This window comes from Silene latifolia, chromosome 11, assembly GCF_048544455.1.
Source record: "Silene latifolia isolate original U9 population chromosome 11, ASM4854445v1, whole genome shotgun sequence".
NCBI lineage: Eukaryota > Viridiplantae > Streptophyta > Magnoliopsida > Caryophyllales > Caryophyllaceae > Silene > Silene latifolia.
This window is the reverse complement of record NC_133536.1, coordinates 8,796,443-8,818,232: the sequence shown is the minus strand read 5'-3', so window position 1 is coordinate 8,818,232 and position 21,790 is coordinate 8,796,443. Positions and strand designations below refer to the sequence as shown.

At 36.1% G+C, this 21,790-nt stretch overlaps 2 protein-coding genes across 2 annotated transcripts; both read right to left on the bottom strand.

Moving 5' to 3' along the window:
• Window positions 1-773: 773 nt before the first annotated feature.
• LOC141612843 (uncharacterized) lies at window positions 774-1,358 on the bottom strand. Its single transcript, XM_074431592.1, has one exon. The coding sequence runs from the start codon at window positions 1,356-1,358 to the stop codon at window positions 774-776; it is 585 nt and encodes a 194-aa protein (XP_074287693.1).
• A 3,991-nt stretch (window positions 1,359-5,349) lies between these two features.
• On the bottom strand, window positions 5,350-5,826 carry LOC141612842 (uncharacterized). Its single transcript, XM_074431591.1, has one exon. It carries the CDS (start codon window positions 5,824-5,826, stop codon window positions 5,350-5,352), a length of 477 nt encoding a protein of 158 aa, XP_074287692.1.
• Between the last annotated feature and the right edge of the window lie 15,964 nt (window positions 5,827-21,790).

Sequence of the window (21,790 nt, the reverse complement as noted above, 5' to 3'; positions counted from 1 at the left end):
CACAACTAGAAAAATAACAAAAAATTTATTTTTTATTATTCAAGGTTACGAATACTAGTTGTAAAATCATAAGCTACTAAAAGCTTGATAGAATATCTTACATTATCAATATAATTTAGTTTGTTCCTTACCTAACAAATTAAACCCAAAAAAAAACTTTATTTGGAGGCTACACTTCAGTCTTAAAATGTTAAATCAATAAACTAGGTTAAATAGACAATAAGGAAATTTGACGTAACCCAAAGTACGTACCATAGTACAATATCAACACGTACCGTTGCAATTGTATTATTGTACAATTGTAAGTTTAAAACCTTTCGTGCTAAGAAAATTACGTACGCGTGTACATAAACATTTTCTTTTGAGTAAACAAAAACTTTACTTTATTTCTTTCTTCAATTTTTTCTTACATTTCTCTACATATTTCTATCAAATATAGAAAAGGGAAAATAAACACACCCTATTTTCTACATTTGTCCTATGATTTCTAAGAGTAATATTTGTAGCTAATTTGCCAAACATCTTAAAATCGGTTTTTTAATTAACCAATTTTTGCTATAAACAACAAGATAGAATATACAGTAGTAATAATGGAGAAAATAGTTATGACAATTTCAAAATCCTATTTACTAGGAGCGGCCACAACTTGCCCCTTTTGCTTCACCAGCATTGCACTTGTACGTCTCTATGGCTAGTGTCGTACATGCTAGCCGATAGTGGCTACATGTACGTGCACTTTAGTACCCCGGATTTTATTTTGTGTTTATCTTGTCCTAGTAGTATTTTTGTTGCTTGAGTTGTGAGTAAAAGTTCTTAATGAACTCATCAGCAGCAACATCAACATGCTTACCATCCTCCCCATTTTGTGTAGGAAACGGAGAATCCGTAACCCTAATTTGCTTAGCTCTCGAGTTCAACTCTAACCCTAACCCGGGCCCTAACCCTGGTAAGGCAGGTGACTTAGCCATATCTTCATTGCTAGACAACATGATCATATCAAACATGTTGTTTACACCCTCAATGTTATCCAAATCTTCAAAAGAGAAGTTTTTGCTATGTTGGAGTTTACTCTTCTTGTTGTTGAAGTAATGGCGGTATAGAGGCGTGTTGCTACAACTGAACTCATACTCTCCGCCTTGTGGCTTAAATTGGCTATCGAAGCTTGCTTCAGAACTCGAGTCGTGGTGGTTGTGGAACATAATGTTTTGTAAGGCTTTTCTTGCAATCTTTCCTCTCTTCATCACTAAATTAAGGTCCATGAGTATCTTCCTCTTGCATATGCCTTTCCTTAGCATATAGAAAGCCACCCTTAATACATTCCATATCTTCTTGGCCATCAATGGTGTATTTTGCTCCATTTCAATATATTTCTTTATATGTCTTTTTGCTTGTTTTGGTAGAAATATTAGAAAAAGGGTTATTCAATTTTGTTTGTAGTATATGAGAAAGAAGGCAATTATATGATTATTGAGAAGACAAGTTGTTTTGGCATGGGATGTAATTGAAATGAGAGAAGGGCAATATATAGGAGGGAAAAGTAATATTGAAAGATAATAAAATGTTTTTGCTAAATAGATAACCCTTTCGTCGTATTTTTTGATTAAAATGCTCCTTACAACGAATAAAAACGGTAAACTAAAGCCCTGTTTTTTTAGACTTAATTTCAATACATTTTACTTCAGCTCAGCTCTATTCAGTCCAGTTAATTAGTCTAGTTTAACTTCATTCAGTTTAATTCAGTTTCATTCAGTCCAGTTTAGCTCATTTTAGCCGAAAAAAATATGGCCTAATTGACTGGAACGAGGGATTATTATTATTATAATAATAATAAAGTTGATAGTAGAATAAATCAACATGAAGTACTTTAGAGCTTGTGGGAAGAGTGGGTGGAAGTTTCATTTTTCTTTAGCAATGCAACTTTTTTTCCTACTTTATTTAGTGAATAAAAATTACTTGTTTAATTACATGACAAGTGTGTAATTGTGTGGATGTGTCAAACTCACTAATTAGGTTATAATGCTCATAATAATGATAATAACTTAGTTATGTCTAGATCATTAGAATACTACTACTACTACTACTAGTAGTAGTAGTCTATAATTAATTAAGTACTTGCTTAATCTTTCTTAGGTGAAAAGGAATAGTGCTTTACTCCTTTGATTTGTCGCGTTGGATTAAACTTAGTCCCCTAAGTAAAGGACTCTTGATTTGTTATCTTGTAAAGCTGTATCAAAGATTTTACAACATGCTTCAATTATAGTAACATCTTCTTAATTATTAGACCCGCTCTTAAGGATATTATATTACTTACATGATTTGCATAAGATGTGTATTTATGATTACATATATGCATGGATTTAAAGGAAAATGGCTTAAAAGTTAAAATCATTAAGTTTATGTTTGATAAAAGTCATAAAACTAGTTAAAAAGGAAGGTAAATGGTTAAAAACTGAAAAGTTAGCTGAAAATTAGAGACAATTGATTATAAACGTTTGGCAAAATAACTGGAATGATAACTGATATTGATAAAATAAGTTGTTTTTGTCAAATAAGCTAGCTAGCTTATTTATCTCATGTTACATACCCCAGATAGCATTTTGTTTCTGTTAGTTTAGTTGGTTAAATAAGCACTTACCAAACACTTGCAAAAAAAAAAAATAAGCTAGCTCAAATTCTGGCCAAATAATCTACCTGAAATGTGACCAACGGAGCCTAAGTAAAGATAACGCAAAACAAACATTTCGAAAGCAAAAATTAAACATTTTATCTCTTTCAGCTCATAACCTAATACAAGGTAAACTCGTATTCTCGCTCATTAACATAATATAAGTCATTAATTAACATTTTTTTTGGTATATATCATTCAGTTTAGACTTGATTTAAGCCGCTTAGGACCACAAGGGTAGAACCGTTAATGCAAACTCTTTTTGGATTAACAAATTTTTAAGCAACCTCAATTATTCATTTACTTGAGATTAATCTAATTGTAAGAGGGAGTAGTTATCTTTTTAAATTCATACATACATACATACATACATACTTTAATAATTAGCACTCCCACAAGGTCTAAGGAAAGCAAAGGGGACCGTTAGATCCATGCCTTAGCAACGTTGGCAAGTTATTGTCCATGTAATAAGTTTTTCATGTTGAAATAAAGTGGCTATAACCCACCATAAAGCTGGCTTGGGCCTTCATCTTTTTATGCATGGGATACTTGTTTTTGAAGTTACTATTTCAACATGGAAATTTGTCGATTAAGAAATTGACCGTCTATGTAGTATTTACATCAACGATTGATATTTGTTTTAGTAAAACTATTGGAACTTTGGATGGCTTAGATTTAAGGCATGAGTTTGTTGACCCTATAATATGTGGTAGGATTCACATGTTAGTATTATAACCATGTATGCTTTTTTTTTCCCTTTTCCTAGGGTATATCAGGGTGTTTCTCATCGACAACAATAAATTTGTTTTATTCCTTTGAATAAAGATTAAACTCACGATTTTATGATTAAAGGATAAGGTGAGCATCCACCACACCGAACCTACTTGATTATTATAATCATCAATGTTAAGATTTTGAGGACATGACTTTCGACAGATTTACTTGATTTTTAGCACCTCTAAATTAATTGAGCAAAAATATTAATATAATGTCATATGTTAAATTGTTATATTTGACAATTAATAAATTACTTTATTTTCTAGTTTTTTTTTGGGGGGAAAATTACTCAGAAACTCGCATCTACGAATTTACAACCATATTTTCTTACTTACTCCGTATAATATGCTCCCTTCTTTTGTACGAGTATTTTTTTGAGAAACTTTTAGAAAATAACTCATCAGGATATATTTAGAATTAAACTACAACTAGTATAGACCCCGTGCAATGTATGCACGGTATTTATAGCGTTTTATTTTTTACTTATTATTTGTGAAATTCAAACTTAAATTTATCTATTTTTCGTGTTTCTCATCATTGTATTTTGATTTGAGAAATAAAAAATTATATCATAAGAAGTCATGAAATAAGTGCTTTTTTTTGAATTTTTTTTTTACCGAGAAATTAATGACGTTACTTTATAAATATTTATTAATAACATATTTTTTTAGCAGCAACTTTTTATCATAAATAATCAATGAATTTTTATCATCAAGTTCTTAAAAAAAAAGAATAATTTCTTTATAATAGAAAGACCGGAGATAAATTTATGCAGAATGTGAAATATTGAATGTTATAAATATTCAAATCTAAAACATTATGCCCATTTATAACCCGGCATGTAAATACCTATAGTATATTGGAGTACTAAAAATACAAAATCCTATTTTAGGAAACATGTTTTAGGCGGGAAAATTTGGAGTTTCGCCTATTCATTTAGTAAATAGGGGATGTTAATGTTGTTATATTTCTCTTAATATATTTATAACTAAGTCAATGGCAAATACGTCTAACAAAAGAGTTTTTTTTTTTTTTTTTTCAATATCTATATTCCTTTAAGAAAATATTTACAATCAACGTTCGTACATTATACTTCGTATGAAACTATGAAATAGAGTATATATTTACTGAATATAATTTATATCATAACATACAATAAATAAATGTAAAAGGTTGATTTTGGGCATAATCCGCAACCATGCAAAAAGTTTCAATTAGGAATTCCCTTCCACTCACTGATTGAACAAAAATAAAAACTAAATATGATTACTTTTTTATAAATTTTATTCTCACGGAATTTCGAGTTATTTGGCAGGTGGAGTTAGTAGGGACGGTCACTCTCGTTGAACTTGAGTTCTAAGTAAAAGTTTTCGATTTTTCCCTGATTTAACTTATTTTATTACATGTTACCACAGTCAAGTAATTATAATTACATAATCAATTAAGTATTGAAAAATAATACAAGTAACAAAAAAATTCATCGTTATTACGGAAAAAACTTTTCATTAATCTTCATGGTTGATAATATTTATATGTACGTAGTCATACGAAGTAAAATAAACCATGAGTAAAGTTTCCAAATTAAAATCTATTCTTTCAAATTTAAATACAAGTGACAAGGAAAAATAAAAGTAGTATATTACGTACAGTAATTCTTAACTTCATACAATTCTAACAACAAAATCTACATTTCTGTAGTAACATTTCCACCATACATACATAAAACCATAATATGATAGAAACGCAAATATTTATCCTTAATTACAAATTCTCGCTTACGACCGTTGTATATAGTTAATTATGAAACTCGGCCCAAACAATCCCAATTTTGAATAGGATTATGACTTGATTTCTTGGGAAATGTAGCGGTCTCATAATAATAATAATTTATGTAACGATGAACTGAATCAGGTTTCCTGCTTAAGCTGGGAGTAGAACCTCTTAATAAACTCCTCAGCGGCTGCATCAACACCATCCTCACCACCCTCATTTTGCATTGGATACGGCGAGTCAGTGACCCTCAGCTTTTTAGCCTTGGGGCTTGCATAAGCCTTAGGAGCCACCATTAGGTCCCACATGGCCGCGTCAAGGTCAAGGTGCTTGTTTTTAGGCTTATTAGTAGTCAAGTAGTGGCGATATAAGGGAGTGTTGGTACAACTGAACTCGTATTCATCCTCAAAGGCGGTGGTGACATGGTGGTTGTTCTGGTGGTGGTTGTAGATGAGGTTGGTGAGGGTTTTCTCAGCGACAAACTTTCCTCTTTTGATGAATAAGTTGAGGTCTAAGAGTATTTTCTTCTTGTTGATGTTTTTCTTTAGTATGTAGAAAACAGCCCTAATTATGTTCCATAGTTTCTTTGTTACAATTGGTAAATTTTGATCCATTTTTGTTTGTGTTATTATTTTGGTATAGGGGTAGTTGTTAAATGGTATTGTAAGATAGTTTTGTGAGAGTGTTTGATTGTGTTATGTAAGAAAGGTTTTAATTTGTTTGATGTTGAAAAACAAAGAGAGGGGAAGAGGGTTTATATAGGGAGGTTATGGTAGTGGTTGTCCACATCACATAAGCAAGATTTTTTGTTTATGGTATTCTAGGAGAAACTGTTAGCTACACTAATAAAGTACTCCTAATAATTAAGTAGTACTATACCATGTTATCATACACCGTAATCAGGTAGTATGAAAATTGAGATTATTAACACTTCGTATACGTATTAATAATAACGCATAATGTAAGTTGATGGGGCATATTACACCCGTGCGATCAACATATCGAGCAAGTCAAAGATATCCACAAGTCAACGGCTTAGACAAATTAACCGACGCCACTGTCGGCCTGTCTCTCGTGCCTCGGCGGGGACAACTAGCCAGCCGAGGCACACATCCGCGAACTCATATCCAAGACCCCTCGGCGGTGAGTCAACAGGGCCCGCCGGCCTGCCATGGGTCCCTCGGCCGAAGGGTAGATCAGTCTTTCCACCTGCTAGCCACTTGGCCACTTGGCCACTACGTGACAAAAGGTGAAAGTCTATAAATACTCCTCAACTATCATTGAGGAAAGGATCCACAATTTAACCTAAGAATCACTATTCATCTGGTAATATCTTCCTTATCTCTCTACAATACATACTTCGCCAAGTAACAACAGCTTATCTCTCTAAGTTTACTGACTTGGGCGTCGGAGTGAGTTCGCTCGGTCCAAAGCCGAGCCCTCAGTTTGTTCATCGTTTCAGGAGACCGCAAGGAGGATTCAACTAAAGACGTCATTCTACAAGCACGGGTGGTAACGTATAACTGCTCTGGAATTACACCCGGAACATAAGTGAAATAAAACATGAACATTCTCATTGATGTTTAAGTATACGATGACATTATAGATTAGATATATTTGCGAACATTTTATGTTTTATTGCAATACATGACTATGTTATAAGTGGATTTATTAATAAAGATGGGTTATTTCAAGAAGCAATAATAAAGACAAAATTTAGAGGTTAGGTTCAAAAATAAATCTTGAATATTTGGATATAGGAGCCTTTTCTCTAACAAAATTTATTGAATTGAATTGAAATGAATAAAAGAAGTATATACAATATAACACATACTAAACTTTAACTGAATTTAATCTGATATTAAATCTAAATGAACATGACCTAAGCCATTACAATAAACTATTTAACTGAGTTATCATTTTTAACGAAAAAATTATAACCTCATTGTAAAATAATTACGCATACGGTATCTAAAAGACTATAATGATATCAATATCTTGAACAAGGCTAAGTGTTATAACTTTTAACCATGCATTACAATAGTTTTTACCACTAAACACAGTTTCTTTTTTGAAGTAGAATTTCCTTTGTCAAAAGTCATCAAAACCTAGCTATCATTGTTTGTCACAAAATCGTGTTTTGAAGCAATTTGGAGCTTCTCCATTTTTTTCTCTCTGTCAAGAAACCATCTCAACCAAAAGCTTAAGCTGATGGTTGAAGTTCCTTAATTCGTTTTATATTCTAACACTCCCCCTCACACGAGGGCCCTTTTTTTTTTTTTCTTTTTGGGCTTGAAGTGTGGGTGCAGGCGGGATTCCCTGGCCTGTTCTGATTATCCACTTTAGAATAGAGAGGGTGGGATTCGAACCCGTGACCTTTTGGTCACCAGGCTCTGATACCATGTCAAGAAACCATCTCAACCAAAAACTTAAGCTGATAGTTGAAGTTCCTTGATTCGTTTTATATTCTAACACTCTCCATTAATTTCCTCTCTAATACACTCATCTTATATTATACGGAGTATATTTCATTTTCATTTATTTACCTTTTCATACTTAAGTCAGGGCCGTCTTTGGGCCTGTGCGGCCCGTGCGGCTGCACAGGGCCCAAAAAATTTGGGCTTCGAAACCTAGTATGTCTAAGATAAATATATGTTGCACATGAGATAAACAATGAAAGGTGCTGGTGTTGTGGTATGAACTTTACCTTTTATTCACAAGGTCACAGGTTCAATACCTTGTAGCGACCTTTTTTAAATTTTTTTTTGGGCTCACATTCATATACCCATTTCTTTTATCGGTCAAATTTTCTTAAAAATTGAATATGATAAATGTAAAATGTTTTAGTAAGTAAACACTTAGAAAGACCCAAAAAATTTGGGAAATCACCTTGAGTTTGGCTCACGAAATAAAGTGATTTTGTGTTCTTACTTGTGTACAATTCAATTTATTATTGTTTAGTATCTTAACTATATAACAAAATTTAGTATTAATAACATGTTGAAAGTTTGAGTTAGGTCCTTTTAGTTATATTTAGGATTGCGTCGGTTGAAATTTGGATTAATAGAATTTTTTTTTTAAAAAAACATTAATATATTACGTGGGGCCTCATTTTTTAATTTTGCACAGGGCCCCCGAAACCACCAAGACGGCCCTGACTTAAGTACATCTACAACCATCCGATCTAAGCAGAATTATATATGGACCCTTGAAACTTTTGAAGAAATGGAGAGGATCCTTACTCGTTTTGAAGAGTTAGTGCGTTTTGTTAGAAGTAGCTTAGTGTTTTCTTTTCCCGTGGTATGGTCATTTGCTTTATTTTGAATAATTAAAGCTATAAAGCTTTGGTCTCTTGATTTGTGTGGCAATCAGGGAAAGAAGGTTTATGCTACGAGCGCCCGCCTTTGGAGAAGTTCTTGTTCTTATATGTGCATAAGTTCTAGAATCCTAGATGTATAATGTCACAAAGATGTAAAAGTTCGGGTTCTACATGTAATCAGAGTCGAGAATTTTACGTTGTACCCTGAGTTTTTTAAGTACTCTTGTATTTTTAAAATACCATGGACTATACTATGTTTCGTATAACTCGGGGGATCTCGTTATTAACTACACCACTGCATAGTAGACCTTAAATTGTAGGGCAAACCTTGTTACCCAATTTAGTACACATCATCCGGAGTCGGGTCTAGGGTGAGTCGGGTTCCAAGACCTAAATCAAAAGTACACAGTATACACTATAGAGGACACTCAACACTGGACTACACAATTGAAGTGTTGTTGTAGCTATAGTAGTTAAAAAAGACAATAGAACAAACAAACTTATAAAAAAGGAGGTAAGAGTTACTTTAAAGTCCTGAAGAAGTAAATAGTCAAATGAGTCATAAAGGGTATTACAATATCAGAGGTGGAACCGTGGAGGGATTTTACCTTAAAATCTATTATCCACAATATCTATTCCGTATTTTCTAATCACTACGCTAAGAACTCTTTGATAAGAAGTAAATATACTTCAGTACATGCACCTGTTCAATAAGTTGTACCTTATGGTTCTTAATGATAGTTAACTTCATACCTATCTAGGGCACAAGTGAGTGAATTTCTACTTCTTGATCAAATAACCAAAACATGAGTTATTTCATCTATACATCAAATGTTTTTTTTAACTCAAGCTCAAATTTAAACTCGCAAATTTAATAATAAGCTTAATTGTTACAAACTTGGATATAAGCTTAAAATTAACTTGAACTCGAATTTTGCATCATAAACACAACCCCAGTAAAGCCAAGCTAATGCTCAACTCAACTTGTTATCACCCTAAGTGATCATATGGTTGAAATCCATGCCATAAAGTCAAAATTTAACTGTTTAATTTGAACAAAAATAATTTGATATTTTTCCCCTCACATTACAAGGTTTAATCAAATCTTATTTCAATTTCTAGGTCCGTCATTGATTCGACTACCATAGTTATATACTATGCGATTATGCGAATACTGGAGGACATTAGTTATTCCGGGAGGGGGCCTAACCTCCGCAGATTTCCATAATACAGTGTAAAATTATCGATCAGCCAATCCTCCCAAACTCATAATAGTTTAAATGTCGGTCTCCTTTTATTGTTTACTCCAAAATTCGCCGCTGAATTACCAATACTTCATTCTTAAGAATCATCATGTATATATCATAAAATCCAAGAAAGAATGGGGTATGCTTATCGTAGAGAAGTAGATAAGAAGTGGAACCAAGAATAACTACTACTATAAGAAAACATCCATACATACTTTTCTTTGTACACACACAATCATATAACCTCAACAGATATACATACTCTATATGATACAGTACATATGTGGATAAGAAACAAAGGATACAAAGGATATTCATTTTACAGCAACATTTAACTCAATAATTTATGTATAGTCTCCACGTAGCTCGAACCAAGGGTGTACACGTCGTAGTAGTATATGGGCTAAAGTTGTGGGACATTGACGAACGTTAATGCACCACTAATATAAAGATCTATGAAGCAAAAATGTGCCCTTCTTTTTAACTTTACTTACATGAACACCCTAACTCAACTTTCCCAAGAAATCGGCCTTCATAAATATGAATAGTTTTGACTTTTGTGGTGGAATGTACTATTTCAATGATTTTCACATAAATGCATGAGCTTCATTTTTAATACTCCTTTTATTATTTTATATATGTCATTCTCACATTTCGAGACACCCACTTCTCTCTTTAATATCTTTCAAAATAGTTAAGTTAATAATATGAAATGTATACTCTTTTGAAAGCAAATCTTATGACGAATCTAATGATATTATTTTCATAATTTTTTCTAGGGTATATTTTAATATAATTGAAAGTCAAAGATTTACCTCGCAAAACGAAAACGTCATATATAAAATAATGGAGGGAGTACATTGTTTGTTTCGGGAGAAATCTCTAACCGACTTTTTTTATGCCTAAACTAAACTCGGGATATATGTAATAGCTTACAATTAAACCATGCGTCCATGCATGTACATGATTGGAATATGATTCAACAGGACATAGTTTTAAACCAACTAGTTAAAATAAGGGGTTGAGTTTGAAATGAAAAAATTATTCATCATGTTATTACTAGCTGAATCGAATTAATCATGCTTGTTCAAAACTTTTGCGTAAGAGGGTGTATTAGAATACTAAATAATTGATTAGTGAGCTAACAGCCGTCTAAACTTTTGGTTCAGGTAGCTGGCTCATCACATGACATCAAAGTGTAATGATCCTGAAATTTCAAGCTTAATTTCCGAGAGCTTTCAAACCACACAAGTGAAACAATAATTGTATTTCAACTATCAATTCAAATTTTTAAATGAAATAATTTTCTAATATTTATATTTCTAATAATCTAGTTAAGTAGTTAGAGAAGAGAGTAACAACTCCTAACACCTTAAATTAGAGTTGTTTTGGGGTATGAAAATGCTTGATAGTAAGGTGGCAAAAAGTGAACAACTACTAAAGTTGAGTGGAGCAATAATTTGTATGCTTTGTTGGACAAATATTGGTGGCTTTATGTTTCAATCCCATTACATTTGGCCGTTTTCTTCTTTTTATGCACAGCCACTTAACTGTGAGTTGATATAAGCTAGTGGAGGGCTTTTTTGGCACTACATCAACGAGATTAAATCAATAAATTAATTGATTTAATTAATTTGTATAAAACTATAGTATGTCTACAAATAACTAATATATTCACAAATTCATACTCCGTATATCATAAAAACAAAGGTACTAATTCGAAGTCTAAACATTGTAGGATCATTATATTACAAAGTACAAATTAAAATAGTCTTAAGTAATTTTTGTTTATATTATTAAATTTTAGTACACCTTTTATCCAATTTACTCGTATAGTATTTCTGTTCTTATATATGCTTTAGTAATGTAATTCTGACTATTAGTTTATCAAGAATTCAAGATACATGCATAAAAATAAAATAAATTTATAATGCTTGCATTGATTTTTTGAATTACTGAAATATACAAAATCCAATTACTGAGTAATATTCCTAGCATATTCAGGAGATATCACGATACTCATAATATTCTTCATTCTATCTTTTCCTATATTATCTCTAACAATATAATCCTAACTTAATATATCTCTAATACAGTGTCTATTTTGACCATCAGTTTATCCATATACATGCATAAAAACAATGTAAAATGTAAAATTTATAATGCTTGAATTGATTTATTAAATAAGCGAAATTTTGATGTCTAGCTATTTTGACCATCGGTTTCTCAAAATGTATATATAAAAGCAACGTAAAATTTATAATGCTTAAATTGATATATCGATTAGGCGAAATATAAATATCTATTTCGACCATCAATCAATCAAAATACATGCATAAAAACAACGGAAACTTTATAATACTTTATTTATCAAAATCGTCGTAATTTCTTAGGCATCACGAATTCATAATTCATCTCATTTTCAATACTTTAAATGTGTGATTCTCGTGGTACTAGTGTCCTTCAACTATTAAAATCATCACCTTCTTATCATCTTTAGTAACCATGGTCCACTAGGTTAAGTACCATATCTTTCACGAGGTGGACGGAAAGCCTATGATCTTTTACTAAGTTCCAATTGGTGTGCAAAAAGACCTATATCTAGCACCATGCAAAAATAATATCAAGCTTTTTAGTGTCTTATTTGTGATTCTTCTCAAGATTCACCTTATATAATGTTTTTTGTTAGGTCTTGATTGATCCTCCTATGATTTAATTACGTTGTATTGATTTTATGTATTCTTTTTGTTTTGCGACGAGACGAGACACATACTAGATAACTTGATTAGCTAAATGATGGAACGACTCGGACGGGAACGATAATGTTAAGGGTAGAAAGCTTGTGTCACTCGTTCAGTCGTTTTGGGAGTCGTTTATCTAACTCAAGCATAAAAACGAGTATCATAGTATATTTCTGTGCGTCATTATTATGGTTGATTGATTACTCGTAAGGAAGATTGATCTTCCTTATCTTTGAGTACACTAGATTCTTAGTTTGTTCTCCGTATATCCTTTTGAATTACTCCCTCGATTTGTCCTGGTCGTTTGTTTACCTATTCTATTTTTTGGTGTCTCAATTAATTGTTTACTTTTTTATTTTGAGATGTTTTAGATAATCAATTTGGTCCTTCACACTCAATTTGTTCCGCTTATCATCAAATAGTTGATCCTGTTAAGTTTGTGAATGATGCCTTGTGTATTATTCATTAATCATCGTAACATATATAGCTTACAAGACGGGCTCACAACTATATGGGCCATTTAATTAACAATACATATCATATAATCCTAATACCCCCCCCCCCCCCTCTCAAGCTAGAGCATGAAGGTCGAGAGTGCCCAGCTTGCGGAGAATATAGTTAAATTGTACCACCCCTAAGGCCTTTGTGAAAATATCAGCTAGCTGCTCCGTAGTAGGGACATGCTCGGGAGCAACGAAACCAGAGGTAATAGCATCCCGAATGAAATGACAATCAATTTCAATATGTTTCGTACGTTCGTGGAAGACCGGGTTATGAGCAAGGGCCAAGGCTGATTTGCTATCTGAAAAAATCTTGATCGGAGCGGAAGAAGAAATCCCCAAACAGGACAAGAGACCTTGAAGCCATTTTAGCTCACAAACTAATTGGGTCATAGACCGATATTCTGCTTCAGCTGAAGATAGAGAGACAGTTCGCTGCTTCTTTGTTTTCCACGATATAGGAGAAGTACCAAGAGAGACAAACCATCCTGTCACCGAACGACGTGTCATAGGACAACCTGAGATAGTGAGAGGACTAGTAGAGCTCAAAAGTATCCCTTGTCCGGGAGTCCCTTTGAGGTACCGAACAACCCGAAGTGCATCTGTCATGTGCTCCTCGCGTGGCTGGCTTAAAAACCGAGATAAACTGTGGACGGCGTAAGACAAATCCGGCCGTGTCACTGCTAAATAGACAAGACGACCCACAAGCCTGCGATAAGATTCAACATCATCCAAAACAGGTCCGGTAGCCAATCCAAGACGATGATTATGTTCAATTGGAATGGCAACCGGTTTTGCCCCAAGGAGACCCGTCTCAGTGATGATATCAAGAGCATATTTGCGTTGGCTGAGATAAATACCATCCCTGCTACGAGCTACCTCCAAACCGAGGAAGTACTTGAGGTGTCCCAAATCTTTCATATGGAAACAAGTGCCCAAATAACTCTTAAAATTTGCTATTTCCTTCGAATCATTGCCCGCAATAACTAGGTTATCGACATAGATAAGCACAAAATAGACGTACCTCGTTATGCGAATAAGAGAATAAGGAATAATCGGAGTATGATTGAGTGAACCCGTATGGCCGTATTCCTTTAGAGCCGTGGCAAGCTTCGCAAACCAGCACCTGGGAGCTTGTCGTAGACCGTATAAGGATTTTTTAAGCCGACAAACTTTGCCCTCCTTGCCTCGACTAAAACCCGGAGGCAACCGCATATATACCTCCTCATATAAATCTCCGTGTAAAAAAGCATTGTGCACATCCATTTGATGTAATTCCCAATTCTTAACAGCAGCGAGAGCTAGAAAAGCACGGATGATGGTCTCAAGTTAAACCTCGCAAGTGCACGATTTTATCGTTGTACACTCTAGAGGGTCGATCCACAAGGAGTAGGGGTGATTACTAATTGTCTATATTCTTGAGCTTAGCTAAGTCGATAAATAACAAAGAGGGTGGTAACAAACTGACACTAGAACTAACCAATTTGAAGACTAAAAACTAGACTAGATAAGAACAAGCTAAAAGATAAAGGAAAGATCAAATAAAGAGAAGGACTAGAACTCGGTTCTCCCACAAATATAGGTAATTCCACATACTAATCGTCTCGGCTAATCAAAGGGGTAGAAAGGTAAGGGGGAGATGGCTCTAATTCGCCTAGAACCTCCCTTCCTGGTCTCGCATAGGACACTAGCTACTCCGACTAACCCCCTCCCGGGTTCGAAAGCCTGTCTCCTAACTCAAAACCCGACAACCCCAAGAACATGCATTTTCCCTAGGAGGTCAAGTAATGGTCAAGGTCATTAAGTACTCATCGTATTCCGGGTCATCCCACTCCCCTTCCTGAGGTCGATTTCAAACACTAGCCTAGAGGCACCCTCCTCGGTTCTCCTTCCTGGTCTCAACCTTAGTTGGTGACAAGGTCAAATTTCGGGTATCCAACTAACAACCTAACCAACTTCCGTTGGTGGACAAGGGTCACAAGTTAACACTACCCAAAACCCAAACCTTAAGCATGAAAATTCCTCTAAACTACCCTCACCAATTTCCCCCACAAATTAGCCTTAATGATAATTAGTTAATGAAATTACCCATATCGGGTCAAACCGAGTCCTAGAAGGAGACTACTCACTAATCATGTTTTTAGAGGCAAAGAAAACAACAAAGATAGAGTCTTTAAGCATAAACATGGTGATAGGATGAATTTTACTTATAAACATGCAACAACCCAACAATAATTATGAAGAAAGATGATTTTAATCTAGTAGCAAGGATGAACAAATTAAAAGACACAATCTTTAACAAAATCAACTCAAAGATTAAGTCTTTGAGGACAACTAACCCAAGATAAACAAAGGAGAGAGAAATAATGAAAAGATGAACAAAGAAAACATAAACAATGGTGAAACAACAAAAATCAAACAACAAGGATGCAATTTTACCAACAACAATCAAACAAACTAGAAGGAAAAACAAATGAAAACAAATGACAATAGGGAGAGAAATAATACCAATCAAATAGTAAGAAAGGAATTAGGATAGAAAATTAAAGAAGGAGGAACCTTCAATTCTTCTTACAACCCAACTCCAATTACTAATTAATTGAAGAACTAGTCTAATTAAGGAATGATTAGCAAAGTAATTAACAAAGTTTGAAACTTGGAAGAGGAAATAATTCAGATCTAGGGTTGTGTGTCAAAACACCCATTTTTGGGGGTATTTATAGTGTCCTCATACTTAAGTTGTAAAAAGGGGAATTAAGACAAAACACGGGTAGCAGCGACCGCCAGCCGGTCGACCGGCGGCCGGCTGCCCATCCGGCGCCGAGGAATCTCTATTTTTGAAGCTTGAGAATGCATTGTGACGTCCCGCCGGTTGGGCGGCGGCCGGCTACCCGGCTCAGGGTCATCCTCCGTCTTTCCCTCCTCATTCTTCTTTGCTATCTTCCTCTTGTGCCTTGTTTCTTCCCAAATTTCCTCTAGCTAGCTCAATTACCTACAATAGAGCACCGGAATCGATAGTAGCGGGAATATGGAGCAAAAAGCAAGAAAAAGGCCTAAGATCGTGCCTAAGTAGTCCAAAAGATTAGCAAAAGAAAGGGTAAAAAGGGGCCGAATGTTCATTCATCAAATCTCCCCACACTTAGTCCTTACTCGTCCCCGAGTAAGTCTTCAACCGACGTACAAGGCACTACCAAGATAAATACGGTGAGTGGGTGCACAATATAAGCGTCACTCAACTAAGCTACTAACTAAGCCGATCGAGTATTAGCGCACTCAACGCCCCTTCAACTCACAATTTGACACTCATGAGGGAAGAGTGCCCTATTGCAAGGCAAGTTGGGTCTTGCTACAAAATGGCGATGCATCTATCATGAAAGCACGGATCAAGCAATAGAATACATCTCAAAAATGGTCCACTTTCCTCATCTAAGTGGCCGGATTTTTTTTCAAGTAATGAAACACGGTTTTGGTCGGGAGTACCGTCTCAGAAGTGCCAATTGAGATGCCAACCCCCTAAGCATGACTCAAGCTACCCTAATGTGACCAATGCCCAAGAAACGAATTCAAGAGCGGGGTGAGGGGAAGAGGGCAAGTCCGCCGAGATTTACTAGACCGACACGAGATTCAACCCAAAGACCCATGACTAAGGGGACCTAGGCAACGACATCCTCACGGTTTTCGCTCGTCGCTCATTGAAAGAACAAGGTGATTTATGTGACGAAAAGTAACCGAAATCACTCTTCTAACTCGACTTGCGAAAACGTGCCCGCAATCTAATGTGTAAGACCGTCCTATGTCAAATGAAATGCAAACAAAGATAAAAATGCATACAATATGAAGCAAAAGGTTGTAACGGGGCTAAGGAGAAGGTCGAAACGGGATTGGTGCAAGCACCGTTTGGATAAGTGGAGCTCAAATCAAGAATCAATGACTCATCTAAACCCATTTCTTATTGCAACATATGAGACACGTCTATGCCCTAACATAGCATGGATCACCAAAACTACGCAAAAATTGCATAAACCCAACTCAAATTGGAAAAACTCAAAAGTACTCCTCTTATTTCAACAAATGGTAACGTCTACACCCTAACAAAAACTCGGTTTCCCAAGCCATGCAAAAAATGTGTAAACCCGACTCATTTTGGAAAAACATCAATATGCCCCTTTATTTAGCAACGGCTTTTTCTACCCCGTTTAATGATGAGGAGGGGTGTTGCTTGCCTTTTTCTTTTCTTGACGATATATATACAACACAAGTAACTCATTTTTTTTTTGGATTTTTCATGAACTTTTTCACTTTTCTATTTTTGTTTTTCATTTCCTTTTTCAAAACCTCTTATCTATTTACAACGCCAAATACACACCAAACTTTTGACCCGAGTGGACATTTACATTATCCACCATCATGACCCAAATCACCTCCTACAACACAACTACAAAACCGACCAATTCTTGATTAAGGAAGGGTGGTTATGGAATGTAGCTATTTTGGTGGGTTTGCCAAATGAATAGGCTAAGGCTCAAGGGGGTGAATCAAAAAGGGAAATAATGGAAGGGAGAAAACAAGGCTATTTGGCTATGTGAGGCTCATAAAAACTGATTTTTGCCTCATATCATGTGCACAAAAATGTAATGCAATTTCATAGTCTAAGGACGCAATGACACACTTGTGCGTCTAGATGTGACACGCCTTGCGAGGAGGCCTACTCTCAAACCTAAATGAGGGCGGGGTATGAATGTACCCACCCTAGGAGGCTCTACCTTTACCTTTGAGTAGCTAAGTCGAGCCTTAGGTCTAGTCTACGGTCCTAGGTCTCACAAGATCGGTCTAAACTCATTGGTCAAGCCCGCTTCCCTAGGCTAACTAAGAGGTCACGGGTGCGAGTCACGGGAAGGGGAAAGGCACAATTGGACATATAGATCATCATGGGGGTACTTGGTTCCCTTCCTCGACCATGCTTATGCAAAACATTTACATACTAAGTGCAACTAAGTCTAACAACAACACATATGCACATGTGACAAAATGCATGCGGAAATTTAAACAAACATGAAACGAAACGTGCAACAAGTTGGCTAATCCTAGCAACACATCAACACCAACCATCCAAAGTTCCCCAAAGGAACATCCAAGGCACAAAAATCTCATCCTCCTCCATATTATACAACAATATAAAAAGAGAGAGAATGGAAAAAGAAGAAAAAGATAAGAACGTCTATACCAAGCGGTCTTCTAGTCTCCTTTTTGCCTTGGAAAGTCAATGTACCTATGCCACTTTGTTAGCCAACACATGTATATACAATGCAATATTTTTTTGAAATTTTGAGACTTTTCAAATTTTTAGTCATTTTTTTGAAATTTTTCTTGAATATTTACAAGTAAATATATACAAATATTAGCAATATGCACAAAGTGGATATTTCCCTCCCCACACTTGAAATGTACATTGTCCTCAATGGACAAAAGCATAGGGAGTGAATAAGAAAAGAAAGGAACATATTTTTTATTTTATTTTTTTGATTTTTTTTTTATTTTGCAAAGGGAAAATAACATATTTTTGTGATTTTTGGTTTTGAAAAATTAAAAAGACATATTTTTGTTGATTTTTTTATATAAGAACTCCCTCCCCACACTTATTTATTTACATCACTTCCAAATGGAAATAAATGTGTGGAGGGAATTCAAATTAAAAGACATGTTTTTGGTTTTTTTTTTAGGCCCTCCCCACACTTATTTATAGACATGGGAGGGCAATTTAGTGAAATAAAATAACATGTTTTTGGTGGTTTTAGTCATTTTTCAAATTTTTAGTTGGTTTTTATTTTGATGATGCAATGCATGCGATATTTAAATGACAATGCAAGTTATGCTAAGTGAATGCAATTGCTAAATGTGACAATATATTACAAATTTAAAATCTAATGCAACTCTATATGAATGCAACTAAATGAATTATCAACTAAATGCATGCGAAAAATTAAACGTGAATGAAAGAATTTGGATAAAAGGGAGAGATCATACTCGTCATTTTGGATTTTCAAACGGGAGCATAAGCCTTATGATGGTGCAAGGCTAGGAACTTCCAAGAGCCACTCTACTCTTCCAACAAAAAAAAATTACCAATCTTCAAGAAATGGAGAGATGAAATACTAACAAAGGGTCATGGAACGAGATGCATAGGAAGCCACCATTGCCAAGAGCTCACATTTGAAAGTACCCTCTCCACTTCACCAACTCAATTCTCAAAATCAATTTCATCATCCAAATTGAAATCATCATTACCCGCGTCACGAATAACATCATCATCGGTACTCAAATTCCATCCTCCTCCGGACCCCGACGCCCCCGCGTCACCATGAAATGAAGGAGCCACTCCACTATACCACGTGCCACTCTCATGATGAACCACGGGAGTAGGAAAGGCCGGGTTACCGAAGTAATCCGATTGCATGTGGAACCCTCCACGAATAGTCGGCGCGGTGTATCCGTGGGTGGGCCATTGGAAGTAATCCGGGTGCGGCCCATCCCTCGTGACAAACCCGCGTCGGGCATAATCATCATAAATGGGGTAGTTCCCTACTCCTTGGTTATAGTAGATATGGTCAAGCCTTTGGTTCACCGCGTCAAACCGAGTATTCATTTCACTCTTCATTTCACCCAACGCCAAGTTTAAGTTGTCAAAGTACCCTACCAAAGTTGGGTCAAGGGGAGGGTGTTGATAGCTCGGTTGTTGAGACGAGGAAGGCATAGAGTGAGTGTCAAATTGTTGCGGCAAAGAGGTAAAAGTGGATGGGTGGGACTCCGAGGTTGGGCCATGGCGTTCTCGCCGAGAAAGTGTTTGGCGGGCACCCCCGGTGTGGTCACGCTCATGCACCGTGAGGAGGTAACTAGCTTGGTCTTGCTTGATAGTTGTTTCCTTAGTGTTTGGAAGGACAATTGAATCCTTGTCATCGATTTGCCAATATTCACGATTATCGGCGGGGTCAACTTTAAACCATTCTAAAGAGTGAGTCAAGTAAAATTTTGATAAGACATTTGGTTCTTGAACCGGGTTGTACAAAGACTCGTCAAACCTACCAATATCCTTGGCCAATTGGGTAATCATCCCACCCACAAATATTCCCACACTTTGATCCGGGAAATTAGCCAATTTCCGAAGGTGTAGCACAAAGTGGTGAGCAATGTTAATTTGAAACGGCTTGGGCTTTTGGAAAAGGTAAGAGCCAAGAATATTTAGTTCATCGGTCCTTACGGACCACGGCTCACTCCTAGCAAAGATGGTCCACCCCATAAATCGATGCCAAACCCTTATAGCCGGAAAATGAATAGAGTTGGCACTCCTTTTTCCCACCGTGGGATCGGGCTTACCCGAAATAGCCTCCCAAACCCTTGAGTGATGAAAGTCGGCGGGTTCTCTATAAGAGTCCATGAAATTCAAACCAAAAGCTTTCCCAAACCTCTTCAAGTTCATAGTATGGTTTCGGTTCATAAGACGGAATCTAATTTCAACAATTTCCCCGGTGCTTCTCCTTTTATCTACTTGAAGCGAGCTCAAAAATTCTCAAGTAAGGCAAGGGTAAGTCAATCGCTTAAGGGTGTACAAGAATCCCATTCCAACCCCTCTAAACAATTTCTTGGCATCGGTATCTATCCCTAAATCCTTCATGGTTTGGCTACAAATAAATTTAGTAGCATGAATGGGACGATTTTTGAATAAGAGGAACTTACATTTTTGAGCCCCGGATGCGAAGACAAGATTAGGGAAGTCGGGATCCGGCGAGGTATCCGTCACTTGTGCCACCCCGAATTGAGCCGACTCCTCAATGGCCCTAGCCGTGTCCGCCCTTGTCCTTTTGGATGCCATCTTCAAGTAAGTGGGAAAGGTGAAGTATTTGTGTGGGTTGATTTGGGGAATTAGAGAGGATTTTATGTTGAGGGAATTTAGAGAGAGAGAGTGAATTTTAGAGAGTGGAGGGAAAAAGGGTGGGTGAAAGAATATAAAGGGGGCGGAAAAGAGGTCATGAGTCGGGCTGGGCAGTCTGCCACCGTCGCCGCTCTCGGTCATGCAGGTTATTTCTCAAAAATCAATTTTTTGTGTCAAAATTGATATGTCTCGGCGCCGGTCAGCCGACCGGCCGCCGGTCAGCCGGCCCAGGGTCATTCTTGCTTCAATTTTTCATTTTTCGACTCACAAAATTCGAAACGCCTCGGCGCCGGTCAGCCGACCGGCCGCCGGCCCTCCTTCCCAATGTCAGGCTTCCAAAATGGATCAAATGACGACTAACTACCAAAAATGCAAGCTATATACAAATTCCATGGGTTGCCTCCCATGTAGCGCCCTTGTTTTACGTCGTAGGCTCGACCAAGTAAACAAGCCAACAATTTTCATGTTAAGGACGACAAAATATCTTAATTCACTAGAAAGGTATCAAGGATCTTCATTTCCTTTTGGACGGGATTGCCAACGTGATAAGGCTTTAATCTTTGACCGTTTACTTTAAAAGTTCGGTCTCCTTGGCTTATTTCAACCGCTCCATGAGGGAAAGATCGGACAACGGTGAAGGGTCCCCCACTTCGACCTCAATTTTCCGGAAAAGAACTTCAAACGGGTATCATATAGAAGAACCAACTCACCCTCCTTGAACTCTCTTCTAATTATACACTTGTCATGAAATCTCTTCGTCCTTTCTTTGTACAATTTGGCATTCTCATAGGCTTCTAGCCTAAATTCTTCCAATTCATTCAAGTCAAGAAGTCTCTTCTCACCG

What these genes read in the sequence shown, in the direction of transcription:
- LOC141612843 (XM_074431592.1), bottom strand. Translation starts at nt 1,358, where the DNA reads ATGGAGCAAAATACACCATTGATGGCCAAGAAGATATGGAATGTATTA.
- LOC141612842 (XM_074431591.1), bottom strand. Translation starts at nt 5,826, where the DNA reads ATGGATCAAAATTTACCAATTGTAACAAAGAAACTATGGAACATAATT.